The following is a 26,754-nucleotide window of genomic DNA, read 5'->3' as shown; positions in this document are numbered from 1 at the left end:
AAATAAACACATTTCCACTGTTAATTGTAGTACTTTCAAATTTTGAATTCAAATTGATATACATAAATGCATCCATTGTTTTCAGTCCTTTCTTTTTTCATCAAAACTTTATTAGCAACCTGTAGAATGCAAAGAAATGTATCAGCCACTAATCTCTTATGTGATATATTTTGCCATGGACATAGTTGTTTCGGAGGTGAATATATATATATATATATATATAAAATTACAAGTTTTGTCTGTACATTACTCAGAATTTGAAAAGAATGGTATTTCTGTATTGGTCATATCCATAGTAACAAGGAAATGCACTTTTTACTTTTCCGTAAGTTCTGTCTGTCTGTATGTATGTACACGCATCACGCGAAAACGGCTGAAGAGAATTTAATGAAAATCGGTATGTGAAGTCGGGGTACGAGCCACTACAATCATTTTACTCAAGCTGAGTGAAATGGTAGTTTGGGGGAAGGCCTAAAATAGAATTCTCAAATATTTATATTATTAGTGGTCCTATTGATAATTACTACATAACTAAAGTTATATAGAATTAAATTTCCGGTCATTTATGTCATACATTGTTACCACACCAGCTTTGATAACACAGATATTCGTGAATTTGTATTTGTTGCCAAGTCCATATCAACGCCGAGCCACGAGAAAATGGGTTAACAGAATTTAATGAAAGTCGGTACATAGAGTCGGGGAATAAGAAACTACAGTCTAAGTTATAAGCAATTTTATTTGCCCTGTATAAAATTGTAATTTAGAGGAAGGCGCTTAAAATTTAATTTTTTAATACCTATGTTATTGGTCCTATCGAAAAGTACTACATAACAAAAGTTGTAGAGAATACAATTTCCGACCATTTATGTTTTATTCAATTTTACCTACCGACTATGATAAGAGTGGTATTTCAGAGTCGGAAGAAAACTAAATGTGAAGGCCTACAATAATGAAAGTGCATAACACTGATCAACAATAACATTACATTGACCATTGTTTGTGGTGATGTTCTTTGTCTCTTATGCTGCCACTCAACTCCAATAGATGGGAATACTGCTACATACCGAGTATAACAGCCTGACTGAATATTGGCAGAAAATAGCTGGGCAGTTAGAAAGCTTTCTTCTTTAGCATATTATTCCTCTGGTTCATACATTTTCTGATACCGTACTGCTGGTACATAACTCACTGGTTCATCATAGTATTCCAGCTATTCGATCCCTACTCTAACGCGCTGTTTTGAATGAGCAGTGTGCAGAAGGCAGACGCTCGCTTAGTAGTAGTAGTAGTAGTAGTATGACCGGGTCTAGAATTACAAGGGGTATGAACTTCATGTTGTTGGTCCGTATTGAACTGAGATAACATATAAATAATGCACAGGAGAGTTTTCCACCTATTCAATACTATGTTGTATTTACAATGTTATTTACATTATATGGGACTAGTTTCAACCCTACCCGGGGTCACCATCAGCCATATTAAACATATACAATATTTGGCAAAATCCTAAAACATGTTTCTAAGCAGTAAGAATTTTATGAATAAAGTATATAATTTACAATAAGAAGTGTGGTTGAATTAGGCAAGGGCTATGGTGCTCAAAATGTTGCAAATGAAAATGAAATATTACCTGTGACGTAGGTGAATAATAAAAGTACACTAAACATGCTAAACTGTATCAGCTTAAGCGGAGAATTTGGCACTTGGTGTAGTAAGTGACCAAGCTGTGTTGATTGGGCTGCATGGTTGATTGTTGGAGTTGTGCAGATTGTGAAATTTTTTGAATTCTTGTTGAGAAGAAAGTAGACACTGCGCTTGGTGATATTAATTGGTGGAATTCTCAGTTCATAGAGGAAAACAAATTAGACCTATTAAAATTGAGAAAAGCCAGTAAAATGCAAAGTGCACGGAAAGAGGAAAAGATTACCACAAAGTGAATGGACACTCAACTCGCGCTGCGGTGTGTGTAGCTTAGCTGATAGTGTGCGACTGGTGACGGAAGGAGAAATATGGGCGAGGAGGATGGCAGGCGCATGTGGGTTGGGTAGAGTGGAGGTGGCTTGGGAGGGGATTGGGTGGGTGAGTTTGGAAGGGGGACGAGAGGGGAATTAAGGCGGAGCTGAGGGTGTGGGAGAAAGGGTAATTGTTTTGGAAAAGTACCTTTAATTTAACTTAGGATTGAGTTCTGGTTGGCAGAATTGTTTCTGAGAAAAGTGATAAATAAATCGAAAAGTATGTTTGGTTTCTCTGAGATTTCATTAAGATTGTAATTGGCGTTAAAATATTGGTCTAGGTGTATGTAGTAATTTTCCATTATGTTGAGTAAAGGACCCTTATTTGCTAATTCAAGGATGCCCATGTCCTGTTCGATATTGGTAAAATTATGGTTATAATCTTGCATGTGTTGGCCGATAGCTGAAAACTTATTGTATTTTATTGCGTTATTGTGCTCATGGTATCTTATATTGAAGTTTCTTTTGGTCTGCCCAATGTAGGATTCTTTCCAGATATTGCATTCTATAAACTCCTGATTTTAAAAAACTGCTGGTCATGTTGCTATGGGAAGTATTGTGTAAAACGTTGATGTTCTTATTGTTGGTTTTGAAAGCTATTTTAACACCTTGTTTCTTAAAGATATCAGTTAACTTGTAAATATAATTGTGGAACGCTAAGGTGGAAAATGTTAGAGGTTTAGTTAATTTTTTTTTTAGGGTAGTTTTAGGGCGATGTTTGTGTTTATTGATTATCCTTTCAATAAAATGATTGCTGAAGCCGTTGAATTTTGCGATTCCGCGGATTGTGTTTAGTTCATTCTTTAGATCTTTCCTGGACATAGGTATAATGCTCGATGAACTAGGTTATTGTATACAGCTCGTTTCTGGGACTGGGGGTGCACTGAATCTTGGCGGAGGCTGTTTGAGTAGGTTTTCTGAATATTTCGTAACTGAAAGAATCTGACTTTCAAGTGATAGTTAAATCTAGAAAGTTAATTTTTTGATTTAATTCAGATTCTAGTGTGAATTCGATACGAGGATCAATATTGTTGAGTCTTAGGAGGGTGGTGGAAGTGTTAATTGATTTTTTATCTATGATTACGAAAACATCGTCGACATATCTGGCCCAGAAGTGAATATTGTCAAATTCGTTGTCAATTTTTGGTGTATTTGAGGAAATCTAGGTATATTTCTGCCAAGATGCCTGAGGTCAGTGATCCCACTGCCACACTATCCTGTTGGTATATGACATTGTTGAAAGTGAAAAAGTCATTGTTGACAATTAGTTTTAATACTGTGATGAAATCTTGTATCTCTAGTTTGCTTAAGTGGCTGTTTTTGTTTAAATTATTTTCAATTATCGGAATTAATTTAGATATTTGTATGCTTGAGTACATATTTACAATATCGAAAGAGTGAATCGAGTAATCAGGTTGCATACTGAACTTGTTTACTATTTCTACTAGCTCTGATGTGTTTTTATTAGACTTTTTGGATAAAAGTTGATAGTTTTTCCTTAAGAAACTTTGGATGAATTTTGATATTTTGTATAAGGGACTCTGTCTATAGTTGATAATTGGACGAATGGGAACGCCGGCACTATTTTAGGGACAGCTTTAGCAGTGGGGAGACTTGGATCCATATGTATGAGTTTGGATTTTTCCTGTTCAGTGAATAAAAATGAAGTGTTTTTAAGAGTTTAAGTAGTCCTTGAATTTTTTGGGTGGGGTCTTTTTTGATTATAGAAAAGGAGCTACCTGCGAAAAAGTTTTTTGTTTTATTAATATATTCTTTTTTTTATCCATAATTACTGTTGCATTGCCTTTGACGGCTTTGGTTACGATAAGTTTGTTGTCTTTGATTTTCTTTTTGAGGGCGTATATGCGCTTTTGTTCAGCTAGGTTTTCCCTATCATTGAGATCATTCGTGGGGTTGGTTAAATTGGAGAGGATGTTGCTCAGTTTCCTTTTAACATCGGTTCTAACTTCATTTTGTGTATCTTCCGGCATTTTGCTTATGGGTAGCTCTGATTCTGTAATCATAGTGGTGGCTATGTTGAGGCCAGTTGTGTTTGGGTCCTTTGGCGAAAGATGAGTGTTGAAATTCACTTAAGGGTGTGTTTGATAGATTTATGATAGGGGATGAAACTGCTTACAATCAAACATGTTTCTGTTGAAGTTTATAGTTTGATTGTTGTGTAGTTGGGAGTTTTTTTAGCCTGTTGTGGCCATTCGCTTTGTGGTAATCTTTTCCTCTTTCTGCGTACTTTGCATTTTACTGGCTTTTCTCAATTTTAATAGGTACAATTCGTTTTCCGCTATGAACTGAGAATTCCAATTAATATCACCAAGCGCAGTGTCTTTCTTCTCAACAAGAATTCAAAAAACTTCACATTCTGCACAACTCCAACAATCAACCATGCAGCCCAATCAACACGGCTTGGTCACTTACTACACCAAGTGCCAAATTCTCCGTTTAAGCTGATACAGTGTATAGTCGACTCTTCTCCTAGAGAGTATAAACTACACATTTTGTTACTCAGACATTGTACATACTTGTATATTTTTATATATGTGTCATTTTACATTGTGTTCATTCCTAGTATCATAGCACTCAGTCCACAACCGTTATATATTACCAGGACCTACTGAATTCCATGAGTCTATAATCATACTAAAAAATTTTAACCTACAAGACAGAGCACCTCATTTGTACTTTAATTCCAGACTTTTTAGCATGTTTAGTGTACTTTAATAAAAGTAATAACTCACCTACGTCACACGTAATATTTCATTTTCATTTGCAATATTTTGAGTGCCATAGCCCTTGCCTAATTCAACTACACTTCTTATTGTAAATTATATATTCATAAGATTCTTACTGCTTAGAAACATGTTTTAGGATTTCACCAAATATTGTGTATGTTTGATATGGCTTGATGATGACCCCGAGTAAGGTTGAAACGAGTCCCATGTAATGTAAATAACATTGTAAATACAACCTAGTTTTGAATAGGTGGAAAACTCTCCTGTACATTATTTATATACTAGAATTACAATTTAGGCATATTCCAAATTATAGCACCACAATTCACTAAATAAATCAAAATTCAATCCTGAAAAGAGCCGTTTCTTAAAAAGAGCTTCTTCCTCTTCACTTTTATTAAATTCTACATTCATTTTATTCAAAATTAGCAGTGAAGAGGGGATTTCTCCTCTGACTTGGAGGAAAAAAAACTGCCTCCAAATTAGATAGATTTTTCCACTGCCAGTGTAGTCAATTGTGATTTTCCGACTCATCGGGTATTCCTAGTTAAAGGGCACAGTTTTTGCCTTGGGACTCTCCACTATTCGACACCCCCCCCCCCCTCCGAAAAAAGACTAAGTGTTCACAGACCATGGCTGTCTGCAGCCTGGTCGTTCCAGCTCTGGAACTTTGGACTGCTAGATGGGCAGTGTAATACTGTTAGTTAAACAGGGTGTCCACCAAATCCAGATTTTAAAATTCCCTGACATTTCCCTGTTTTCCAGATATAAAAACCAGTTTTTTCCCCGACACATGACAAAAAACAATTATAAAGGAAGTGTCGGTAATATTAAAATACATTTTTAAAACTTAACATCCAAAAAAATAAATGAGCAATTAATGTGCATATTAAAACTTGGAAGTTTCATTTAGTCTGATTAAATTCACTTTTAAGTTTTTTTCCACATGTATTACCATTACTGCTTCAGCGAAGAAACTTCTTTGTAGCCACCAATGACTCGAGCTTCTGCCATCACCCTCCTTTTCTTTTAACTCTTTCAGCAACAAAGCGGCCTTTCTCTTATTTTTAGCAAAGAATCTTCTACTTCCAATATTTCACGTTTCTCCTTTAGATTTTGAACGTACAAAGCATGAGCACTCCTTGCAGCATGGAGCATGTTATTAATGGAGACCTTTTCAATTCCACCAGGGATAGAATCATATATTATTCTTTGTGCTACAAGGGATACTTGTAGCATGTTCTCTACTATAATTTCTTTATTAACAGGAAAACCACATTCAAGTGAAGCATTTCCATGAAACAACATTAGTATCATTTTGAGAAATGAAGCCACCTTTTCTGTTTTCAAATTTACTATTGGAAGAACAGTGCGAAGCCAAAAGTGATCTAACCTCTCACCTTTAGAATACAAAGAATTCACTTCTTTCAAAGTATCATTCTCACAAACAGAAGTGAACTCCCTTTGTACATGAATGGCTTCATTACCCGAGATCCATTTGTTTTCAACAAAGGCATTTAAAAGCTATCCTTAGTAGTCTGCTGCTTAGAGGCTACTTGGCTACACTTGGATCAAAACAAGAAATTAATTTAGTCAGTTTATATGCTAGTGGTGAGCAGATGCGGCCAACAGCTGGAAACTGCAGATGATGACGACGACGATATGCCAGCGGTGACCTTTCCAGTAACTATTTGCACAAAGCTACCATTCCTTTTAGACAATCTGTGCAAAACACTAATATATCTCTATCATTTAATCCAGGATTGCCACAAAGTGCTGCTTTAGCAGCATAACCTATGTCAATTTTAGATGCAGGCAGAGGATTTTCTTTACTGTCTAAATACGTTTTAGGAGATCTTCTGAAGACTGCAGTGACTCAGACTTAACAAACCTTGTTATGATATTTATCATCAATGAAAGATTCATAAAGGAGTGATGCAAATGGGAGATATGTCAAACTTTTAGGAATGGTTCCAAATCTTCAACAAGTGATGATAAAAATGACAACTTGGCCTTAAGAACCTTATCTTTAAGTTGATACTATTTTGAAGCTGTTACAGCTTGGGATTTTCTTGTCTCTGTTTGTTCCTTCCACATATTTTTCGACATTAGGTAGGATATCTATAGCATGTTCAATGACTTGAAAATTTTCAAGCCATCTTATAGCACAATATTTCGAAGGAAATACGTTTGAACCTGAATAATGTATATAATCAGCACGACTTGCAGGAGCATAGCAAAACAAGAAGTGAAGAGCACGAAGAAATTCTGCAATATTCCACTGGGTTTCTTTTACTGCCATAACTGTGCACACTATGCAAGTCACAAGATCCAATGTTCAACAAAATAGGAACATCTAGATCATGTAATAAATTACCAAAATCCTGAAGGAACTTTTTATTAACATTTGGATCATCCACTGAAAATTGTAATTTTTTTAGATAGAGTCCTTGCTGTGCTTGCAAAAAACCATTTAACAAATCTGAGGAGGTAGAGTGATCAAGAAACATGGAATCTGAGAAACTTTATTCAGTGACTCGTCAAACCCAACGGTGAAATGTGTGCACTTACTACCCATCTCAAGAACTTGTTTATGGAAATAGAGAGCCAAACCATGAGTGATTGTATATGCAACTTTTGTTCTGAGCAGTTGAACTTTCGAAGCTGTTTCAGAGTCTGGAAACATTACTGGAAAAAACTGAGAACGCAATATAGGTCTAATTCATCGAGCTCACCATTCCCCAACAACACAGAATATTCAATAGTAAGCAGATAAAAACATTGAAAATTCGATCAATCAATCATATAGCTATTGATATTATTGATTACTTCACATTCGAGGTCACACTTTAACTTTTCATTAAAATTTATTCCTGGCATAAAAGACATGCCCTAGATTAATGTTATAAAAACTGAAAAATGTGTTTGTATTACACGGATAAATACGGTATGTCAATTTTATCTGGCAGAAGAATGAATTTCCAGATTTTTTCCTGAATTCCCTGACATTTCCAGGTTTTCCCATTAATTATCGAATTCCCTGACATTTCCCTGTTTCCCAGGTTTTCCATACGGGTGGACACCCTGTTAAAAGTGAGAAAATGTGTGGTTTTTCATTTGATCGAGTATTTCATGTGAGATCATTGCTTTTACTCACGCCATTCGTACTGACGTCATTGTAATGACCTATGTTCATTTCAGTTGGGAAAACCACTAAGACAGTCTTTCTGAGCATGTAAAAAGGTAGGTGGAGAGTGAGTGTCTACCATTATAATTCAATTCTCCAACCTGATTATGACTGATGGTAGGCAAGCGGGCCTACCATTACAATGAAAATTCCCTAATGCAGTCTTCATACGAGAAAAGACATTTGGTGATTTCTCCGTCGCGTTTCTAGGGTAATCTTAAGAGCTATGCAATTTAATATTGCACAGTCTTGCTCACAACGTGTACTCTACCTAACCTACAATTCTGAATACAATGTAGAATTCCATAGCGAAGCACGGGTACATCAGCTAGTCACTTCTAACTTTAAACCTTAAAAAAACACAGTGAATAATGAATTTAACAATACTGTCAGCCTTTCCTCAAAACTTATACATTTCCTGTAATTTGTTTGCTTGATGTCTATTAGCGACTTCATTTTTTTCCACTAATTCCTTGTATTGATGGACATACGGCACTAGTTCCTGAATTTTTCTTCGTCATTCCACAAGGAAGGCACATGTTGGAGGAATTCTCCAAGGCTTTTACTTTTAAGGAAAATTTGCCTCGTCCACTGCAATCGTCTGGTTCTTTCCTTTCTCCTAATATATTCATACATTAGAGTAATATCTTCACCTGAATTCTCGCTTTCACAACACATTCTTTTCCGCTCGTGAATATGAATACGTCTGTAGCCTGTATGGTACTGGGTCGGAGTATCAGCTGTTTCCTTGCAGTCGATCCCTCTTGAACAATGACCAGTGTGACAAGGTAAATGAATTTAGTTGTTAGTACTCGATGGCAGTTGGTTGCTCTTGATCGCTCGAAGCTTTGTGTGACAGGGGACTAATTTATAGATGGAGTGAGGAACATAGACGAATTTAGGGACTATTATAGGGGAGAAACTTTTGAAATTTTAAGTTACAGTAGGTACTGAGAATGCAATAGATAATAACAACGTACCTGAAGCAATAAGAATGGTTGAAAGATGAACAGAAGTAGCTGGCAAAAAACTGGTTGTGAGAAAGAGAAGGGAAAATAAACAAAACTTATGGTATAATGATGTGTAAAGAAAAAACCTCATTACATCGAAAATACTTCTCTTGCCCTACACCAAGTTTCCCTTTCAGTCCCCGTGAATACCTTTTCTGTTGCGCCTGAGGCTACCTGTAAGGTACGTACCATTTTCAAATAGGTACCGAGCCAAAGGATTGGTAGTAAAATAATTGTCAGTGAAAACATGGTAGCCTTTCATTAAATAGTCCCATAGTCAGTAATGTATGAACTACTACATGTCCCAAGCCAAACTTCTTAATTTTTTCTTTGTTTATATCACTCTTTGCCCCTCTGTAACAATAAAACACGGACAGTAATTGAAGACAGAATCAATGATCCAAAACTTAATGCCCAACCTATGATGCTTCTTATATGTATTCATACTGTACAATATACATGATTTTGTTTCCTACAATTAAGTGAGACGTTATAAAATATACTGTACCATACAATGTGTACAATATTTTTTAATTTGGGCTTCCTTCCTGTAATACAATTTTAAAAAAAGTACAGTATAAAACAAACATTTATAAAGTTCTAGCCAGTACTAAGAGGTCAGAAAATATTAATAAGAGCAGGTCTTGGTATAAAACAAAACAAAAAACAACAACAACAACAAAACCAACACACTCTTTTAATGGTATGGGTGGGGCAGGAAGCAAGTATTCATACAACTCAAGCATATCTGGCCTTTCTGTTATCCAGCCTGTCCTTCTGCTACATTAGGCCAGGTAGTTGGGAGTCTACTATATTTCACTTTCTGCTTACAAAAATATCTTGATCTGCAGATGGACCTATGCAGCAGTGGGTATAGGACGAAAATAAATAAAAAATTATGAAAAAAGTACAGTACAACAGAAAACTATATTCATTGAAAAAAAGAAACACATTAATTCTGCACGAACACACTTCTTTTCCTAATTTTATAAAACATTATTTGAAGAATCATTTACCTGTATGCGATGATTGTTGGTATCGGCAACTATTATGTCCTCTTCAGTCCCAAGACAAAAGCCATGTGGAGAATTGAATTGGCCTTTACTCGGCCCCAGCTGGCCATACTTGCAACGAATTTGCATGGGAGTTAACTTCCCTGTTGCAGCTCGAGGATGATGAAATGAGCCAGCAGGACCACCATTAGCACTATTTCCTACCATCAGTGGCATATTGTGCATACCATCACCAATCAGTTCCTCTGACAAAGGAAACAGTGAATAATTATATTTCTACACTCTTCAATATATCAAGCTTACAAAGAAACTCAGTCTACAAATGCAAAAAGGTTCTGAAGGATTTCTCATACAGTAATAGTAGTAGTAGTAGTATAAATTACTATGGTTCTTGATTCTCAAATCAAAGCAGTGACTGATTAAAAAAAAAAAAAAATAAAAAAATAAAAAAAAAATAAAAAAAATAAAAAAAATCAAATGAACTTTGCAACAAAGAATACAACAAATGTTTTTATATAAAGTACACTAAGCATGAGCTAAAATTATGCAACAAATGAATATTAATATGCAGTTTTTTATAATAAACAAAGATGGTCCTTCAAAAGAGGTAATGGAACCACGTAATTTCACATGTAAAAAAGTTCTGGCAAGCAAAGACTGTGAAATACCGTTCAGTTATAATCCCTCATACAATGCAATTTTCTGGGTTGTAGTACACACGGCTGAGAATCTATCACTGAATCTCTCTCATATTGGTGGTTAGTGATGTAAGGAAGGCACTGGCACCGTGCTTTGACACCAGTGCCAGAAACGGCACGGTAGTCATGGTGCCAGGCTTTAAAATGAACCAGTGTCAGTGGCACTGCTATAAAAATCAATCTGTGAAATGTTTACAAGAATAAAAAGTTTTGTGATGTGAATATTGACCTTATTTATAGGCGTACATCAATCAAGTCTGCTTTTCCACGAGTTCATCGAACAGTATGGCGGGCACTGGCAGCTGGCACTGTTGCCGAACGAAGCACTATTGTGTGTGGCCACATGACTGCCTCCTGCCAACAGCACGGCACGTACAGGCCACTGTTTGTCAGATCTGTGCTGGTGTCAATGCGCCACAGTGCTTCTACAGTACCGACTGGTCACTCCGTCCTACCAAGTGCTGTCGGACCATGCCACAGCCCTTTGTGGAGCTATTTCACTCCAGATGATAAAAACCAGTACACAGCAGTGCGAGATATTTGTAAATGTTGTACATCGTTCAAATCGACAATAACGTGTTTAAAACTGAATATGCTTCGTCGTACCTGGAAGACCCCTTAATAGCTAGGCAGGCAGATCCGTTAAAATGGTGGTTGGGAAGAAAGCTGCAGTATCCCAACCTTTACTATTTAGTTGTCCGGAAGTTGTGCGTTATAGCAACATCCGTCCCTGCCGAAGGTGTGTTTTCAAAAGCTGGCCAAATTTTGACTAACAAACTGTCAGCGAATAAAGTTAAAAAAAATACAGTTCTTGAATGTGAATGGAAAACTTATTTGAGGGTTATTTTGTAGCATTTTGCACGTAAAAATATTAATATAAATAACCATGTATCTATGTGTAGTTCCTTTTTTTGTTAATACATGAAAGATAAATGTTTTTATACGAGTCCAATGAATAAGTAGTCATCGTGGCACTGGCACTGTGCACACCAGTGTCAGCAGAGGCACTGGAATTTGCATTACTATTGGTGGTTCCTGTTATGGTATTATGCCCATGACCAACATCAACCCTATTCTTCTTTATTTTCAGTTTTGGGATGTCAAGGTCGCAGTATCACATTAATCCAATCAAGTCACAATCAATGGCTACATTTTTGACTGTGGAATAAAGATTTAATTTGCTTGCCGGTAGTTCGAGCATATCTATCACACACAAATCATACACAATGAAGATAATTCACTCAAATTTTGGATCCATGCCATTAAAACTTATGAATTACCCATATTTCACTCCTAGTATAACTGCTGACAGTGGTACAAATGTTTCATTTGAAAAATATTAAAAAAGAGCAGATTCATGTACTCTAGCACGGCACTTTCACTCTTAACTTTCTTCAGTGCTCTATGCACTTGAGTAACTTTCACTGTTGCTATCACTACCTTCCAACTCTGATTCATTCTTACCAAAACAATATTATTGTCATCTAAATCACTGTCTATCAGCGCTTTCAAACTCTCATCATTACTCTGATGCTGGTTCTGCTGCATAATAAATGCTGATGAAAATATACCGTCGTTCAATAATTCCAGTCACATAGAAATATAGACAGCATTGTTCACCAACAGAACATATCTCTAGTTCCTTACAGTGTTCTGTGAGAACACATATTACAAAGGAAATCTAATACAGTGGAACCTCGATTCTCCATTTTTCGACGGACCATGAAAATAAAACGTACAACACGGGAAAACGGAAAATCCGGGAATGAATGAAAACCATCAACAATTTGGCTAAACATCACAAAAATGAAATATGTATAATTATAATCTTACAAAAACTCGAAAACCAAACCAAACTACAGCCCCAATGGAACTTTGCCTGCCAAGTGACCGCTGCTCACCCCAAAGGCCTGCAGATTACGAAGTGATGCATGGTCAGTGTGACGAATACTCTCGGCCGATATTCCTTACTCTCTAGATCGGGGTCGCCATCTCACCATTAGATAGCGCCTCAATTAAAGGTAATCACGTAGGTTGAGTGGACCAGGAACCAGTGCTTATATCCAGGTAAAATTGCCTGACATGGTTGGTAGGTGTGCTAAGTACCAACTGATGAGCCCAACTTAGCACATGAGGGCGAAACGCAGGCAACCACGAATGAGTTAGCTGGAAAATTTGTATTGTCCAATAACGGGACCATTATATTGGTAAGATAAATTTACTCATTCAGGACAAATATTTCATGTTCCCTATGGGAATCAACATCTACATCATCTGATGGCCAGGCAGGCATCAATTATGGAAGTGAGACATAGTCTCTCATAGTGCATTGGCACTGCTGGTGGCTTCAAGTAGCCTATGCAGTGGCCTCCACGGTATGAGTTGACTGCCGTAGTGGAAGTACGTACGTGCCTCTCGCTGCGCTCTCTCTCTCTCTCCTTTCACCGAGAACTTCAAGAGACTACACTACCTGTCCCAACCGGTTACCGATTCTCGGTACCTAGAGTTAGATAGGGATTCTCTGGCCCAGGGACCCCCGTAACAAGGGATAATCCCGCGTCCACTAGTTCGCTTTAGATGCCCCCACATAGAAACACACGGCCCCGAACTCGAGAACTTCAAAAGAGCAATGCGCATAGTGAAGAGCAATTTGTCAGCGAGTCCGGGGCTAATACAGACACCAACGACGATCCTCAAGAACTGACGGAGAGTGAGGGGCTGCCGTTATCACGGCAAGCTACTCACTCCACGGCCGTCAGCCCACCAGCAGAGGGTATAGCGCAGTTGTTACAGCACACCCCCCCGCCAACTACTCCCACCGGCAATATATTATTTAGTAATAATATATTGAATATGTCTGCAGGGTGGAATGCTACAAGCGCGCATAGCTTGTCGCTACCGGCCCTCGCTCGGGTCAATGACCCGGCCGAGCGGGAGCTGGAGGTGACTCAGCGCCTAGCGTACTCCGCGAGCGGGAGACGACAAGTGTTAGAGGAGCTGGGAGCAGACTGCACACCTAACTCTCAGCAAGTAAACCTGACAACTGGAGTTTACCTGACGGGGTGCGCTATGCACAACTATGCGTGTACCACCACTACAAATACTACCACCACCATAACATCTCCGATCGCCAGCTCGCACATACCAGTGCAGCCGCTCCCCAATCGGCCGGCCAGCCACAGGGCTGACCCCAAAAATAAGAGCAGGCGAAGCCTGGAAGCTGAGCTGGAGTGCGTGACGTTGTGCTCAGGCGAACGGGAACCGGGGCTAGCCCCCGATGTGCCTGAACCCGAACACGGGAAGGAACAGTCATATGGCTCCACTGAGCCAGCGATTGTGGAGCAACACGAACATAAAATGGAGGCTAATCCTCCCCCTAACATGAACCGAACCCTCAAACCCAACCCAGTGGTCAGCCCGTCGGACGCCGGGAAAGCGGGACTCAGTTCCGCAAACCCAAGCGCGAAGACAACAGCGCACAAGGGAAGGAAGAAGAGGGACAGACGGACTCGGCGGATGGCGCCAACTAAAGTCCAACCCCCACCCGGGCGAGCGGGAAACTCCGACTCTGAGTCGGACGAGGCCCCACTGGTGATCGACCTTTCAGGTGCATTCCGGGAGGCCGAATCTCAGAGCTCCGAGGGAGAGAGACTCAGCCAGCACGGGGTGACTGAACCCGAGGCCCCAGCCACCCAGCCGGGAAACCGGGGTGACGGCTTCAGGGAGGCAAAAGAGAGGAAGAGGGGGAAGGGAAAGGAGAAAGGGAAAGTAACTCAGCCCCTGAGCCGCAAGGCCCAGGCAGGCGGGAGAAATAAGCCAAGTACCCGAGCCGATAGTAGCACCGAAACATCTATCGGCTCAACCCAACCCCAGCACTCCACACACAAGAGGCAGACTCGTCAGAGCCCACCTCCACCACCACAACAGAAGAAACAGATCACCCGTAAGGGGTCACCCCCCCACCCCTTACGGTCTACACAACTAACACAAAGACACTCAAAACGGACCTCCTCAAAAGGCTGCTGCATGACCAGAGACAGTATTACTTCTCCAGGCCGAGAGTTGACGCACATGAAGCGATCCGGATGAACATGCAAACCTTTGAGAGCTACGAAACTATCGGAGTGCTAAAAGGGCTAAATATTAATTTTGTAAGAGTATTGCCCAACAGCACAATGAAGCGGTTCGTAGTGAGGACCCCCGTTAACGGAAGTAATGCAAACGAAATCCAGTTTGCATTGAAAGCACAGGATACCCCCGCATTCTCCGTTGTGCGGATGCGAACAGGGAACAGGCCAGCCAAGGGCAACCTATTCCTAGTTGCCGTGGCGGACACCCCAGACGCGGACAATCTGCTGAAAATGCGGATGCTCGCGAACATGCTGGTGTCGGTCGAGCCATACCGCCCCCCAGCCACTGGCCCCCAATGTGGAGTGTCAGAGGCATGGCCATCCAGGGGCGGCGTGCCGACTGGAGCCCAGATGCCGCAGATGCGCTGCCTCCCACTTGTCCCGCGACTGCCCCCACGGCAACGACCCCGCGTACTCTAAGTGCGCTAAATGCGGGGGAAAACACGCGGCCAATTTTAAAGACTGTCCTAGCCGCAAGGACTACGAAGCCGCTCATCAAGGCAAAGGGCCAAAGGGTAATAAGCGTGGCAACCCTAAGGCCCAAGCAGGCACCTCAGGCACAGGCGCTTCACGCAAAAAGAACGCAGGCCCATCAGGTAAAAAGGAACCTTCAGGTCTCGCAGGCCCGTCAGGCACAAAGGGCCAAAAGCAAGGTCCTTCAGGCAACCAGCGCCCATCAGGCAGAGGCATTTTAAATTTCAAGCCCGTACGGACGGTAGGTAAACACAACCACGGGCCCTCAGCCCAACCAACCCCCACCACCGTCCGAGCTAAGACCTCAAACAACAACAACAACAAGAAGGCCCAGTCCCAAGTAAATAAACATAGGCAGGTTAAGTCCACGCCAGCACCTCCCGAGCTGCTAGAGGGCCCGCCCCAAGCCAGCTCCACCCCCCGCAGAGAACCTGCCGATAGTCAGACGGCATCCGCACCACCACCACCACCACCCTCGCCCCCCCCCCCCCTCTCACCACACCAATCACACCAACTACACAGGAACAGGCACAAAAGCCAGCGGGGAACATGGCAGTAAAGGCGTTCAGGGAAAGGATAGAAGAAATCCTGAAAACCTTCTTTCCGAACCTGAACCTCTCGGTAGCCATAACCACTGGGGTTATGATGGCCAACATGCTCCCCTACCCCTGGCTAAGGGACCTGGCTAATGCAATCTCCGAACTCCTAACCCCGGATGGCTGAACAACCCAACGAAGATAATAATAATAATAATAATAATAATAATAATAATAATAATAATAACAACAATAACACGCAGGAGCTTCGAGTTCTAATATGGAACTGCCAGGGCGTCAGGTCTAGGAAATATGAACTCGAAGCCTTCCTAGCCGCGAACACAATACATGTAGCTCTCCTAACAGAGACCTTCCTCCCTCCGGGGAAGAAGTTCACTATAAGAGGCTACAAAATGCACAGAAGCGATAAGGCTAACAAAGTTCGAGGAGTGGCAGTCCTGGTAAGGAAGGACATCAAGCACATGGAGGTAGACATGCCAGACCTGGTCACGCTGGAGGCATGCGGAATAGCCCTACCAGTGCAAGGAACACTTATAAATATCATAGCAGCATACTCCAGGCCGACAAGCCTGAACACTCAGGACATAGAAACAGTACTAGGGCTAAATCGCAACACAGTGCTAGGAGGGGACTTAAACTCGAAACACGCCACCTGGGGATGCCTGAAACCAAACCCAGCAGGCACAAGGCTGTATAACCACATGCTATCCCAGGACCATGTGGTAACAGCCCCCAGCGAACCCACGTTCCTAGCACCGAACGATCACGTATCCGACATACTTGACACAGCCCTATTGCGACATATTCCTCAAAGGCATAGCATAAAGGTAGTGAACGACCTGGGGTAGAGGCACCAACCAGTGATATTTACAGTAGATGCGAACCCAGAGGAATACGAGAAAAACCCCAGACGCCGGCTCAACTATAAAGCAGCCAACTGGGGCAAATTCGAACGCAAGCTAGACACAGTCCTACAGGGAAGCGAAGGCATGCTAATTGACAGCACAGCCCAAATTGACGAAGCAGTCAAAACCCTCGTAGAAGCAATTCAAACAGCCACAACTACGAGCATACTGCTAAGCAAACACAGAGAATCCCCTCTTTTCGAGATTCCAGCGCACATAAAAGAGTTAATACGAAGGCGCAACAGGGCTCGACATCACAGAGACGAAGACCGCGAGATGAAAAACGAACTAAACACGGAAATACAAACTCAACTACTGGAATACAGGTCGAAAAAGTGGAACAACCACCTCAGACTTTTCGACACCAACACCAGGCCAGTGTGGAACGTAGTGAGACACTTCACGCGAGAAACACACAACATCCCTACCACCAAGGGACCTAACGGCCCGGTATACGAGAACCGTGATAAAGCCGAAATCATAGTGGACTCGATAGAGGCGGCTTTCACTCCGAACGAAATACCATCTGACCCAGCCTTCATCAGGCAAACTGAGGCAAAGGTAGCAGAATTCCTTGAAAACGCACCTAAGCCGGAGGTTAAGAGGACAAATATACACAAAATTAAGTGGATTATAGGTCATCTTAACTCCAAGAAGGCGCCTGGCCCAGACGAGATCCAGAATATAATAATTAAGAAATTTAATTCACAAAGCCCTAACACTACTTACCAGCATCTTCAAAGCAATGTTCAGACTCCAATATTACCCTGAACAATGGAAAAGGGCTAGGATCCTCGTATTTGGAAAACCAGGCAAAGACAAGTCAGACCCCAACAACTACAGGCCCATCAGCCTTCTGGACGCCCTCAGTAAAGTATTCGAGAAAATACTACTGAAAAGGTTAATAGGGCATATCAAGGAAAAAGGTATAATTCGCAACGAGCAGTTTGGCTTTAGGAACGGACATTCTGCCCCACAACTGCTCACTCGATTCATAGAACAAGCCACCATAGGTCTCAACAAACGAAGAGACACAGGAACGGTTTTCCTTGATATCCAGAAAGCATTTGACAAAGTCTGGCACGAAGGCCTACTAGCGAAACTAATAGGCCACGAATTCCACCCAGGCTGTATAAGACTTATTAAATCTTATCTGGAGGGCCGAGAGTTCAAAGTAGACGTACACAACACGCTGTCAAGTACACGCAGGATTAGAGCGGGCGTAGCCCAAGGGTCCCTTATCGGCCCAATCCTCTTCGTCCTGTATACAAACGACATGCCTACTACAGAACTCACTACCACACACCTCTACACTGATGACACCGCTATCACAGTTCAACATCCACAGCTAGCGTGGGCTCGAAAGAGGCTACAAGTAGCACTAAGAACTCTCGAGCCTTGGCTAACGAAATGGCGCATCAAGGTCAATGTTGACAAGTGCCAAGCAGTGCTGTTCACTAAGAACAGACACACACGCAGACCAGTCAACATAAAAGCGCTAAAGCTTTTCAACGAAGATATAGTGTGGCATGACAAAGTCAAATACCTAGGAGTAGTCCTAGACAGAAAGCTCACCATGCTACACCACATCAATGATATCCAAAGAAAAGCACACATACGACTTAGCCAGCTATATCCTATACTGAACAAAAAGTCCAGTATTAACACGGAAGTAGCCATAAACATGTATAAGGCCCTAATCAGACCAATAATCATGTACGCAGCCCCAGCGTGGGGGTTCACTGCAATGACGAACCTGGATAAGCTGGAATTAATACAAAATAAATGCCTACGAGCAGCGAACAGACTCCCTTACGACACGCCAATACGCCAACTACGCAGTATTGCGAAAGTCAGCTCAATAAGGCACCAAATACGTAAACAGACACTAAACATGTACAGAAAGTCATGGAGTAATAAGATCAACCTGTTAATAAGCGGGATTGGACGCTACGACGTTGATCTGTACAAAAAGTATCCTACACCAAAGCACATTCTGTTCAGCCACAGGGTTGGGTGGGCGAGGGGCCGATAGCCAACCCCCTCCTGCCAAGCTGACACCTATATACCACATAAACCCACACACTGCAGACACCTATGTAAATATGTAAATATGTTTCATATGTTTCAGCTGTCCTAGACCCAGGGACCAGGCGAGGAAGATTGACAAAAAGTACAACCGAAGAAGATGACGGCAACGCAGCCAGGCGGCCAAGGACGTATCAATCCACCCCTGCCCCCCAACAGAGACATGGGAGGGGAACACCAGCCCGCGCCCTATAAACAGTTTGATAAGTTTAATAAGTTATCTCACTCCTATCTAGGTTGAACGCTGGACACGAGAGCAGGCAAACAGCCGGCACTCCAATGTGAACTTGTATATACATACGTTATTAATAACCTTAGTTTTAGATCTGCAGTGACAAGTGTGTTCCAACAACACCGCATAGAGGGACATCGACAGGAGGAAGAAGATAGCCCCTTGCATGCAAGGCTTGGCTATAATTCCTCCCTCTCCAAAAGGAGACTTGGCACCAGGGACTGCTGGCTGCTGGACAATGGGACGAACCTGTGGCCCAAAGCCCAGACGCTAGCAGACCTGAGCCGACCCGGCAGTGACAAGAAGGACTGATCCCCATAATAACAGAAAATTGCAAGGAAATGGTTATGATTGCATGACACCTATTCCTAACTAACACAACCTCTGGACTTTATCCAGCCCACATCCTTGCATGTGCTATCACAAGATGTCAGGTTTTACATGTAGGCTCTTTCTTCTTTCTGCCTATGTGGTTTTTCCCTGACCCTTCAATACCATACTTCAACACCATATACCTAACACAAACTCTTGCCGTGGTAGCGAGTCTGACTCGGAAACCGGCAGATACTCCTTGTATCACTTCCCACTCCTCCCTGCTATCTCTTACAACAAAAAAAAAGAAGACGACTCCACGGTATGCATTAGCCTTGCGTCTTGGTAGGTGTGCTAAGTACCAACTGATGAGCCCAACTTCGCACATGAGGGCGAAACGCAGGCAACCAAGAATGAGTTAGCTGGAAAATTTATATTGTCCAATAACGGACCATTATATTGGTAATATAAATTTACTCATTCAGGACAAATATTTCATGTTCCCTATGGGAATCAACATCTACGTCATCTGATGGCGAGGCGGGCATCAATTATGGAAGTGAGACATAGTCTCTCATAGTACATTGGCACTGCTGGTGGCTTCAAGTAGCCTATGCAGTGGCCTCCACGGTATGCACTAGCCTTGCATCTTGGTAGGTGTGCTAAGTACCAACTGATGACCAACCATTATATTGGTTATTAAACACTCAGAAATCTAGAATAATTGGGAAATACGGCATAGGCCTAACTAATGTCAATATTTGGCGTTAGCGTGAAGACAAAGATAACTAAACATTGCATACTGTACAAAAAAATTCATTCAGTGGTGCGCAACAAGGATGCTTTAAAGGAGTCGAAGATGAAATTGTGAGGTATGCGCACGAAAAACGCAAGGGCAGAATTGCCAAACCGCGGCGCAATAAACTTGTTCGTTGACCTTCAACAACCGCGATGCCTATAAATCGCTAGCCACTGAAGTAGGCCTAACCCGGCAAGCGAGACCTGCGTGTAGCGGTAACCAGTTATATCTGACGTTGAGGAACAGTTTTATACAGAGCAAGAAATTTTCCTGTTCGTCATATTGTAGAGACGCATAGAATAGGTACTGTACTGCCGGCAAAGTTTAAACGGATTTTCTTCGGTATTATGATAATTTTAAGTTAATTGTCATTAAACCCGTGGAAATAAAGAATAATTGTGCAGCCACAAAAAAATACGGCATAACAAAAGCCAATGTTCGGCGTCTATAATGTGTACTGTACAGCAAAGGCATTCATATGATTTTACAAAGCACTTTGAGTCATTTAAATTTTTTGAAGGAAAAGGTGGGGGTTGTCTTGGATTTGGAGAAATACGGTAATATACTTTTATTCAGAATGAAATTAAACACACATTTTCATGTAGGATCGGATTTCTGAAAACCCATAGTATGGATATTATCCGCGAAAATGCAAGTTTTGAACAAACTGATTGCCATTTCATACTAATTTTAATGTGTATGGGGGTTTTCCCGACTTCCACAAAAAATCGGATATAACGACAATTCGCTATAGCGAGTAAATGTTTTGCTGTATTGGATTCTCGCTATAACGGACTTCTACTGTAATAACATTTTGAAAGATAAGTCGAGAACTGTCTACAACTTACCAAATGGTGAAAAATATACGCATGTGGGTGACAATCAGAGACTGCTGCGTTTACTCGTTTAGCATTGAACTTGCAGCTCACTTTGCCCTTTTCAAAAATGCACTGCCATATTGCTACTCATAACACTTTCCATGCAGACTTGATTTGATCACCAATAGTTTACTGAGATTTTCATCACTCAGAGATGATCTGAATTGTATCCTCTTCTTCTTCACCTGGCTGAACATTCGGCATTGCTGTGTGGGATTGCCAAATACTTTACTTTTGCTCTTCTATCATATATAAAACATGCATTTTCACCTCGTATATCCCCTACAGCGGACCAAGAACTACTTTCTTCTTGCACAACAGACAATGGTACATCCTCTACACAAAGAGCACAAAACGTGATGCATCCATGGCTTCCTGGTCATCTTCACTATCTTTCACTGGCAATACAACAGAAAACTTGAAAACAAAATACTTGATGGCATTGAACAAAGAAGTCAGCAAAGAATTTATCTGTGCTAATTGAGCATTAACAAGAACTTCACTATTCAAACTTAATTTATGAATAATCTAATCAATGACTGTGATAAAATAATTCCTGATGTGCAAATGAATGTTCTTTTTCTCCCCAAGTGCCAGATTTTCAACAAGACGAGATAATGAGTAGCCAATTACTAAGTCATCATCAGCTTTCTGATTCTCTCTCGTGTGATACACCACTTCTAAAAGTGTAGGATATTTTTTTTACGACCACTGGCTTAACAAACCTACACAGAATGTCCTTCAAAATACAGTGAAACCCTGTTAAGAAGTTCATCAAGGGACTGAAAAAAAACTTAAGCAGGAAGCTTCTTAAAAGGGGTAATGCCCCAAAACTTATTTTGTACTTTAAAATATATGTGAAACACACAGCCAACAGATTTCCTTGTTTGTGAACAATACCAAAATAGGCCAATATATAAGAGCTGCTAACAGAAAGCCAAAATATAAAAATTTCGATTATCATGACAATATTTTCAGAGATAAAGTAAAATAATTTAACATATCGTATTATAAATATGTTTTACTTAATTTTACCCCGTGGCAAGATTCTCCCTTCAAAACTGGAGACATATCCGGAATAAGCTGGTAAAAAAATGTGAATTCATTGAGATTAAAAACGTTGCAAGGTTTGCTTATTTTAGCAGGCAGAACCATTTCCTTCCACGCTTCCCTTTCCTCCGCACACACTCTCTCTGCTTCGCCACAAATTGTTTTGTAAACGATGCCGACTCGATTTTTAAAGCGGTCCAGCCACCCGTTCAACGCGGTAAAAGGTACCCTTATTTTGCATGCAATTTTTTGGCTTTCTCCTTCACAATAGTCCCACTGAAAGGTATATTTAAACTTCGCTGCTGTTTAAACCATATTAGCAGTGCTTGTTCTGTTTCATCGTACTTTTCAGATTTAACTTCCTTGTAATTTGCTAAAGTATTCCCTGCAGAAGCAAAGATCTCTTTTTTCTTCGCTATAATGCCGTTCAAAGTAGACGACGGCTTCCCCAGCTCCTTTGCCAAAGCAACACGGAAAAGTGTAGATGACTCCACTTTCCTTATGATCTCCACTTTGTCTTTTATTGTTAGTGCCTTTCGCTTGATCTCTTTCCTCTGAGTTCCGCTCATTTTCACGTGAAACGTTTGTACGTTGATATTACAAGTACAACTAACTTCGAGACTCCTATTTATACTAATTACGACGCTACACTATGCTTGGCAATCCGTAGCTTAGGCTTACAAGATGCAAAGACAAGATGTGTACTAGGGCTGGGACAGATACAAGGCAACCATTTCCGGAACACAACCGTTGTCGAATGAAACCGTTGCGAGAAAATAACAGTTGCAGTGGCGCTCTGCTGTGTCGTTCTTCGCCAGCACCGAACAAGTGAAAGTGACGTTTCACAACTGATACGTACACAAAACTGCCTTCCGCAATCGTTGCATATCTTGACACTGGAGTTTTCCAGTGTAACTCACAGGTCAGAAACGCCGTTCTGGAGAGCTGCCTTGCTATTGAATGATGCGCCTGACGTCACCGAGAGCCAAAGGTGCAGTTAGTTGAGTATTTTTAGAGTTAATCTTGTTAATTATTCTAATTAGCCTCTATTCAGCCATGAAATACAGAACTACCAGGCAAGCTGGCCGTGTGGTTAGGGGCGCGCGGCTGTGAGCTTGCATCCGGGAGATAGTGGGTTCGAACCCCACTGTCGGCAGCCCTGAAAATGGTTTACCGTGGTTTCCCATTTTCACACCAGGCAAATGCTGGGGCAGTACCCTAAGGTCATGGCCACTTCCTTCTCTTCTCACTCCTAGGCCTTTCCTATCCCTTCATCGCCATAACACCTATCTGTGTTCATAGGTTATAAACTTCATGGTTCTGATCCGTATTGAATTGCAAGTACAATGTAATTATTACTACATTATTACTACATTAATTTAATAATTACATTGTACCTATCTGTGTTGGTGCGACATTAAACAAATAGCAACAAACAACAACAAATACAGAACTAGTGGATCTTTAGATGCCGTGACATTCAACATTTAAAACTGATATGAATACATAACATGACTTCAAATCCAACTCTGTAATGACAGGCACACTCATAAAGGCGATAGTGAGTTCAGAATCAACCTTGAACAACTAAAACATAGGTATTAATCAAGGCTTAATACTGCCCCCGTTTAAAGAAGGAAGAGAACTACGAGCATTATTCCACTTCTAGGATGCAGAAAGTACAGTAATTTAAGTTTATGGATTTGTAAATTTTGTTGATATTCAGATACATTTATTTGTAATTTCTATGTTATGTACAGTAGTAGATTTTCTAGCTCATGGTAATTTTAAATTCCTCCAACCCACATTTCCAGTAGCCTGAATAGGTAACAATGTAAAGTAGTAGGTTAGAAGAGTGTTAAAAACAAGGAAGTTATATTACTACCGTCAACCAAACTATTATGCTCATAAGTTTGGAGGTTGTTTATGACATAACCAGTAAGCTTATAACAATCCAATTACACCATAATTTTCCTCGCTTCAATTTACGTTAGTCACGAATGTTTGGAATTTTAAATTTGTACTTGAATATTTTTTATGGCAAATGGAATGCAGGAAGTGCCCGTTTTTAAACGTGTATCAACAATAAGTCAAGTTTAAGAAATTACTTCCCGAAACACGTCATCAGATCGAATCCAAATTTTAACACAATATGCAGTGTAATGTTTTATACATTATTTATAAATTTAAGAAATTTATGTTCCCAACATAACAAGCTGTTATCAGTTTTAAGACAACTTTTTTCTCGGCTCAGGGTGGTTGGAAAACTGCATTCTTGGTCGAGTTGTAATCTTTATATATCCAATGGTTATGCTGTACTACTGTAAAATTCGTAAATGAATTCAATTTATTTATATCAGTTTGTATTTATATTGGATAGAATGATATACATCACTGACTGGCCGGTACAAGGAAAGACGTGAGGCATTTCCTCGCACCCCTCATTTGTTCGCGTACGTTATTTTGCAACCGTTTTATACAACGGTTGTGTGCGCGCAACAGTTTCGGCGACAACCGTTGTCTGAGCGCAACTGTTTTGCCCAGCACTATTGTGTACCACAGTTTGTTAGAATGTGCTTTCTATCTTCCTCACGTCCGACTCGTTGGCTGAATGGTCAGCGTACTGGCCTTCGGCTCAGAGGGTCCTGGGTTCGATTCCCGGCCGGGTCGGGGATTTTAACCTTAATTGGTTAATTCCAATGGCTCCAGGCCTGGGTGTTTGTGCTGTCCCCAACATCCCTGCAACTCACACACCACACATAACACTATCCTCCACCACAATAACACGCAGTTACCTACACATGGCAGATGCCGCCCACCCTCATTGGAGGGTCTGCCTTACAAGGGCTGCACCCGGCTAGAAATAGCCATACAAAATTATTATATTATCTTCCTCACACCCCCGACACCTGCTTCAAGGATAACAGCAGCAAATGGGAAATCTGGCAACTTATTCTTAGAGATTCTTAGAACCTAGGCCTAAATCGTCCCTGCATTCCTACTGGTTGTCACGGCAACGGGCGTAGTAGTTTCAGGCTGTTTCGAAAGTACCGCATGGCCAAGCCAATATTGAGTTTATTTTCCCGCTTCAATCCTCTCCATGCTATAGTTAATGAAGAAAAGAAACACAGGTTCGAAGTTGCAGAAATTAGTGCATAGAAAAGTATCTGGGGTATTACGTGGGAGTGATAAAGGCGCAGTAGCAACGCTAGCACATCTAAATGTAAACAGTTTCTTTCCCTGTGAGAATTTTATTTCATGTCTCCTCATCCTTATGCTATGTTCTAATAATGCGATGTAATAATTACGAGTGACATGATAATACAATGTTTAGCTCGTATAAAGGTAAAATTAACTTTCAATTTTATGCCAACACGTGGTATTGCAATGCCTTTGTGTGCCTCCCACGAACACCCAGTTGGCTATCAACATCCGTTCAACTTCGTAGACTATCGGGACCTTTCGGCCAGCTGTTTGGCGGCATGTGTAAAGCTGGCTGCTGGCAAGTCGGCTGTTTCCTGCTTGGAGTCGGGAAGTTGTTTTTGTTCACCTCACTAATAATGGACACGGAAAATCTTATGAGTTTAGTTCAAAAACGTAATTTCCTCTATGACAAGACCCATAAGTATTATTGCAACAACATAAGAGAGAATGCCTGGAAGGAAATGAAAAATGAAACGGGTTAGTATCTTCAATTTTGTGGTAGATTAACAGTAATGTTGTGGACAAATATACTTTACGGTTTTTAATTAATGTTTAGGCCACCTCGATTAACGACTTCACCCTGTCGCGGCCCGCAAATTACTGCATTAAAGTTTTATCAAACCATCCATTGCGTGCTTTATGTTTCCCACGTAGAATCCCGCTTGATTCTATTCCGATAGATGGAACGGTGAAGTGAAAATTCCCCTGATGGGTTCGATTCGATTCCACAAGGTGAGAGTGAGCATCTGGTGTCCGTGTTGTCATAGAATGACGTCGCACGGCCTTGGCAAGCCCGCACAGGTTCCGTGACACCAGAGACACACCGCGAGCGCACGAACGGTGAAACACAGGGTGCAATTTGTGCAGAGATTGGAGGGTTCTAACCAGGGTCTACTTTGAGCGGACGTTTTCTATCTCAAGGGGCTCTAAAATCTGAACTGTTTAACAGGGAAATATATACTTTAATGAGAAACCCAGTTCAAGGCCCCAACTAGCTTTAGATTAAGTGTGGTTGAAGATGCTTACAAAGCCTAAGTGAAACATGACCCATTTTAACATCTATGTAACATTTGTATCTTAAACTAAAAGATTGTAAAGTATTGGAATAGTGGTTTTTAATAACTTTGTTTCAAACTTTTTACATGTGGTTAACAAGCTGTCTCCACTCCTTTCTGTCTTTCCACTTTTCCTGCTCCATTATTTCCGCCACATCCAATCCAGCTTCTCTAATGTCCTTCCAAATCTGATCCATCCACCATCTTCTTGGTCTTCCAACTGGTCTCTTTCCCTTTTAACTTCTCTTTCCAATTCCCTTCTTGCTAACTGTTCCTTTCACATTCTTTTTACATATCCGAACCATCTCAGTCTTGCTTTCTGTACCTTCTGTACTAACGGTTCTATATTTAGCTCTTCTCTGATTTTAATATTTTGAATTCTATCTCATGTCTTTTTAAC

General features: G+C 41.0%; 1 protein-coding gene across 2 annotated transcripts in view; it reads right to left on the bottom strand.

Annotated features, from left to right (window-relative positions):
• mei-P26 (meiotic P26) overlaps positions 1–26,754 on the bottom strand; it is a 451,952-nt gene that overhangs the window by 129,887 nt on the left and 295,311 nt on the right. For both annotated transcript variants that reach the window (XM_067142736.2, XM_067142737.2), the window contains exon 10: positions 9,976–10,217. In XM_067142736.2, the coding sequence (XP_066998837.2) occupies positions 9,976–10,217 (242 nt within the window). The remainder of the gene's footprint in view (positions 1–9,975; positions 10,218–26,754) is intronic.

Source organism: Anabrus simplex, chromosome 3 (genome assembly GCF_040414725.1).
Source record: "Anabrus simplex isolate iqAnaSimp1 chromosome 3, ASM4041472v1, whole genome shotgun sequence".
Taxonomy (NCBI): domain Eukaryota; kingdom Metazoa; phylum Arthropoda; class Insecta; order Orthoptera; family Tettigoniidae; genus Anabrus; species Anabrus simplex.
Note: the sequence above shows the minus strand (reverse complement) of the source record. Positions and strands in the feature narration are given on the sequence as shown.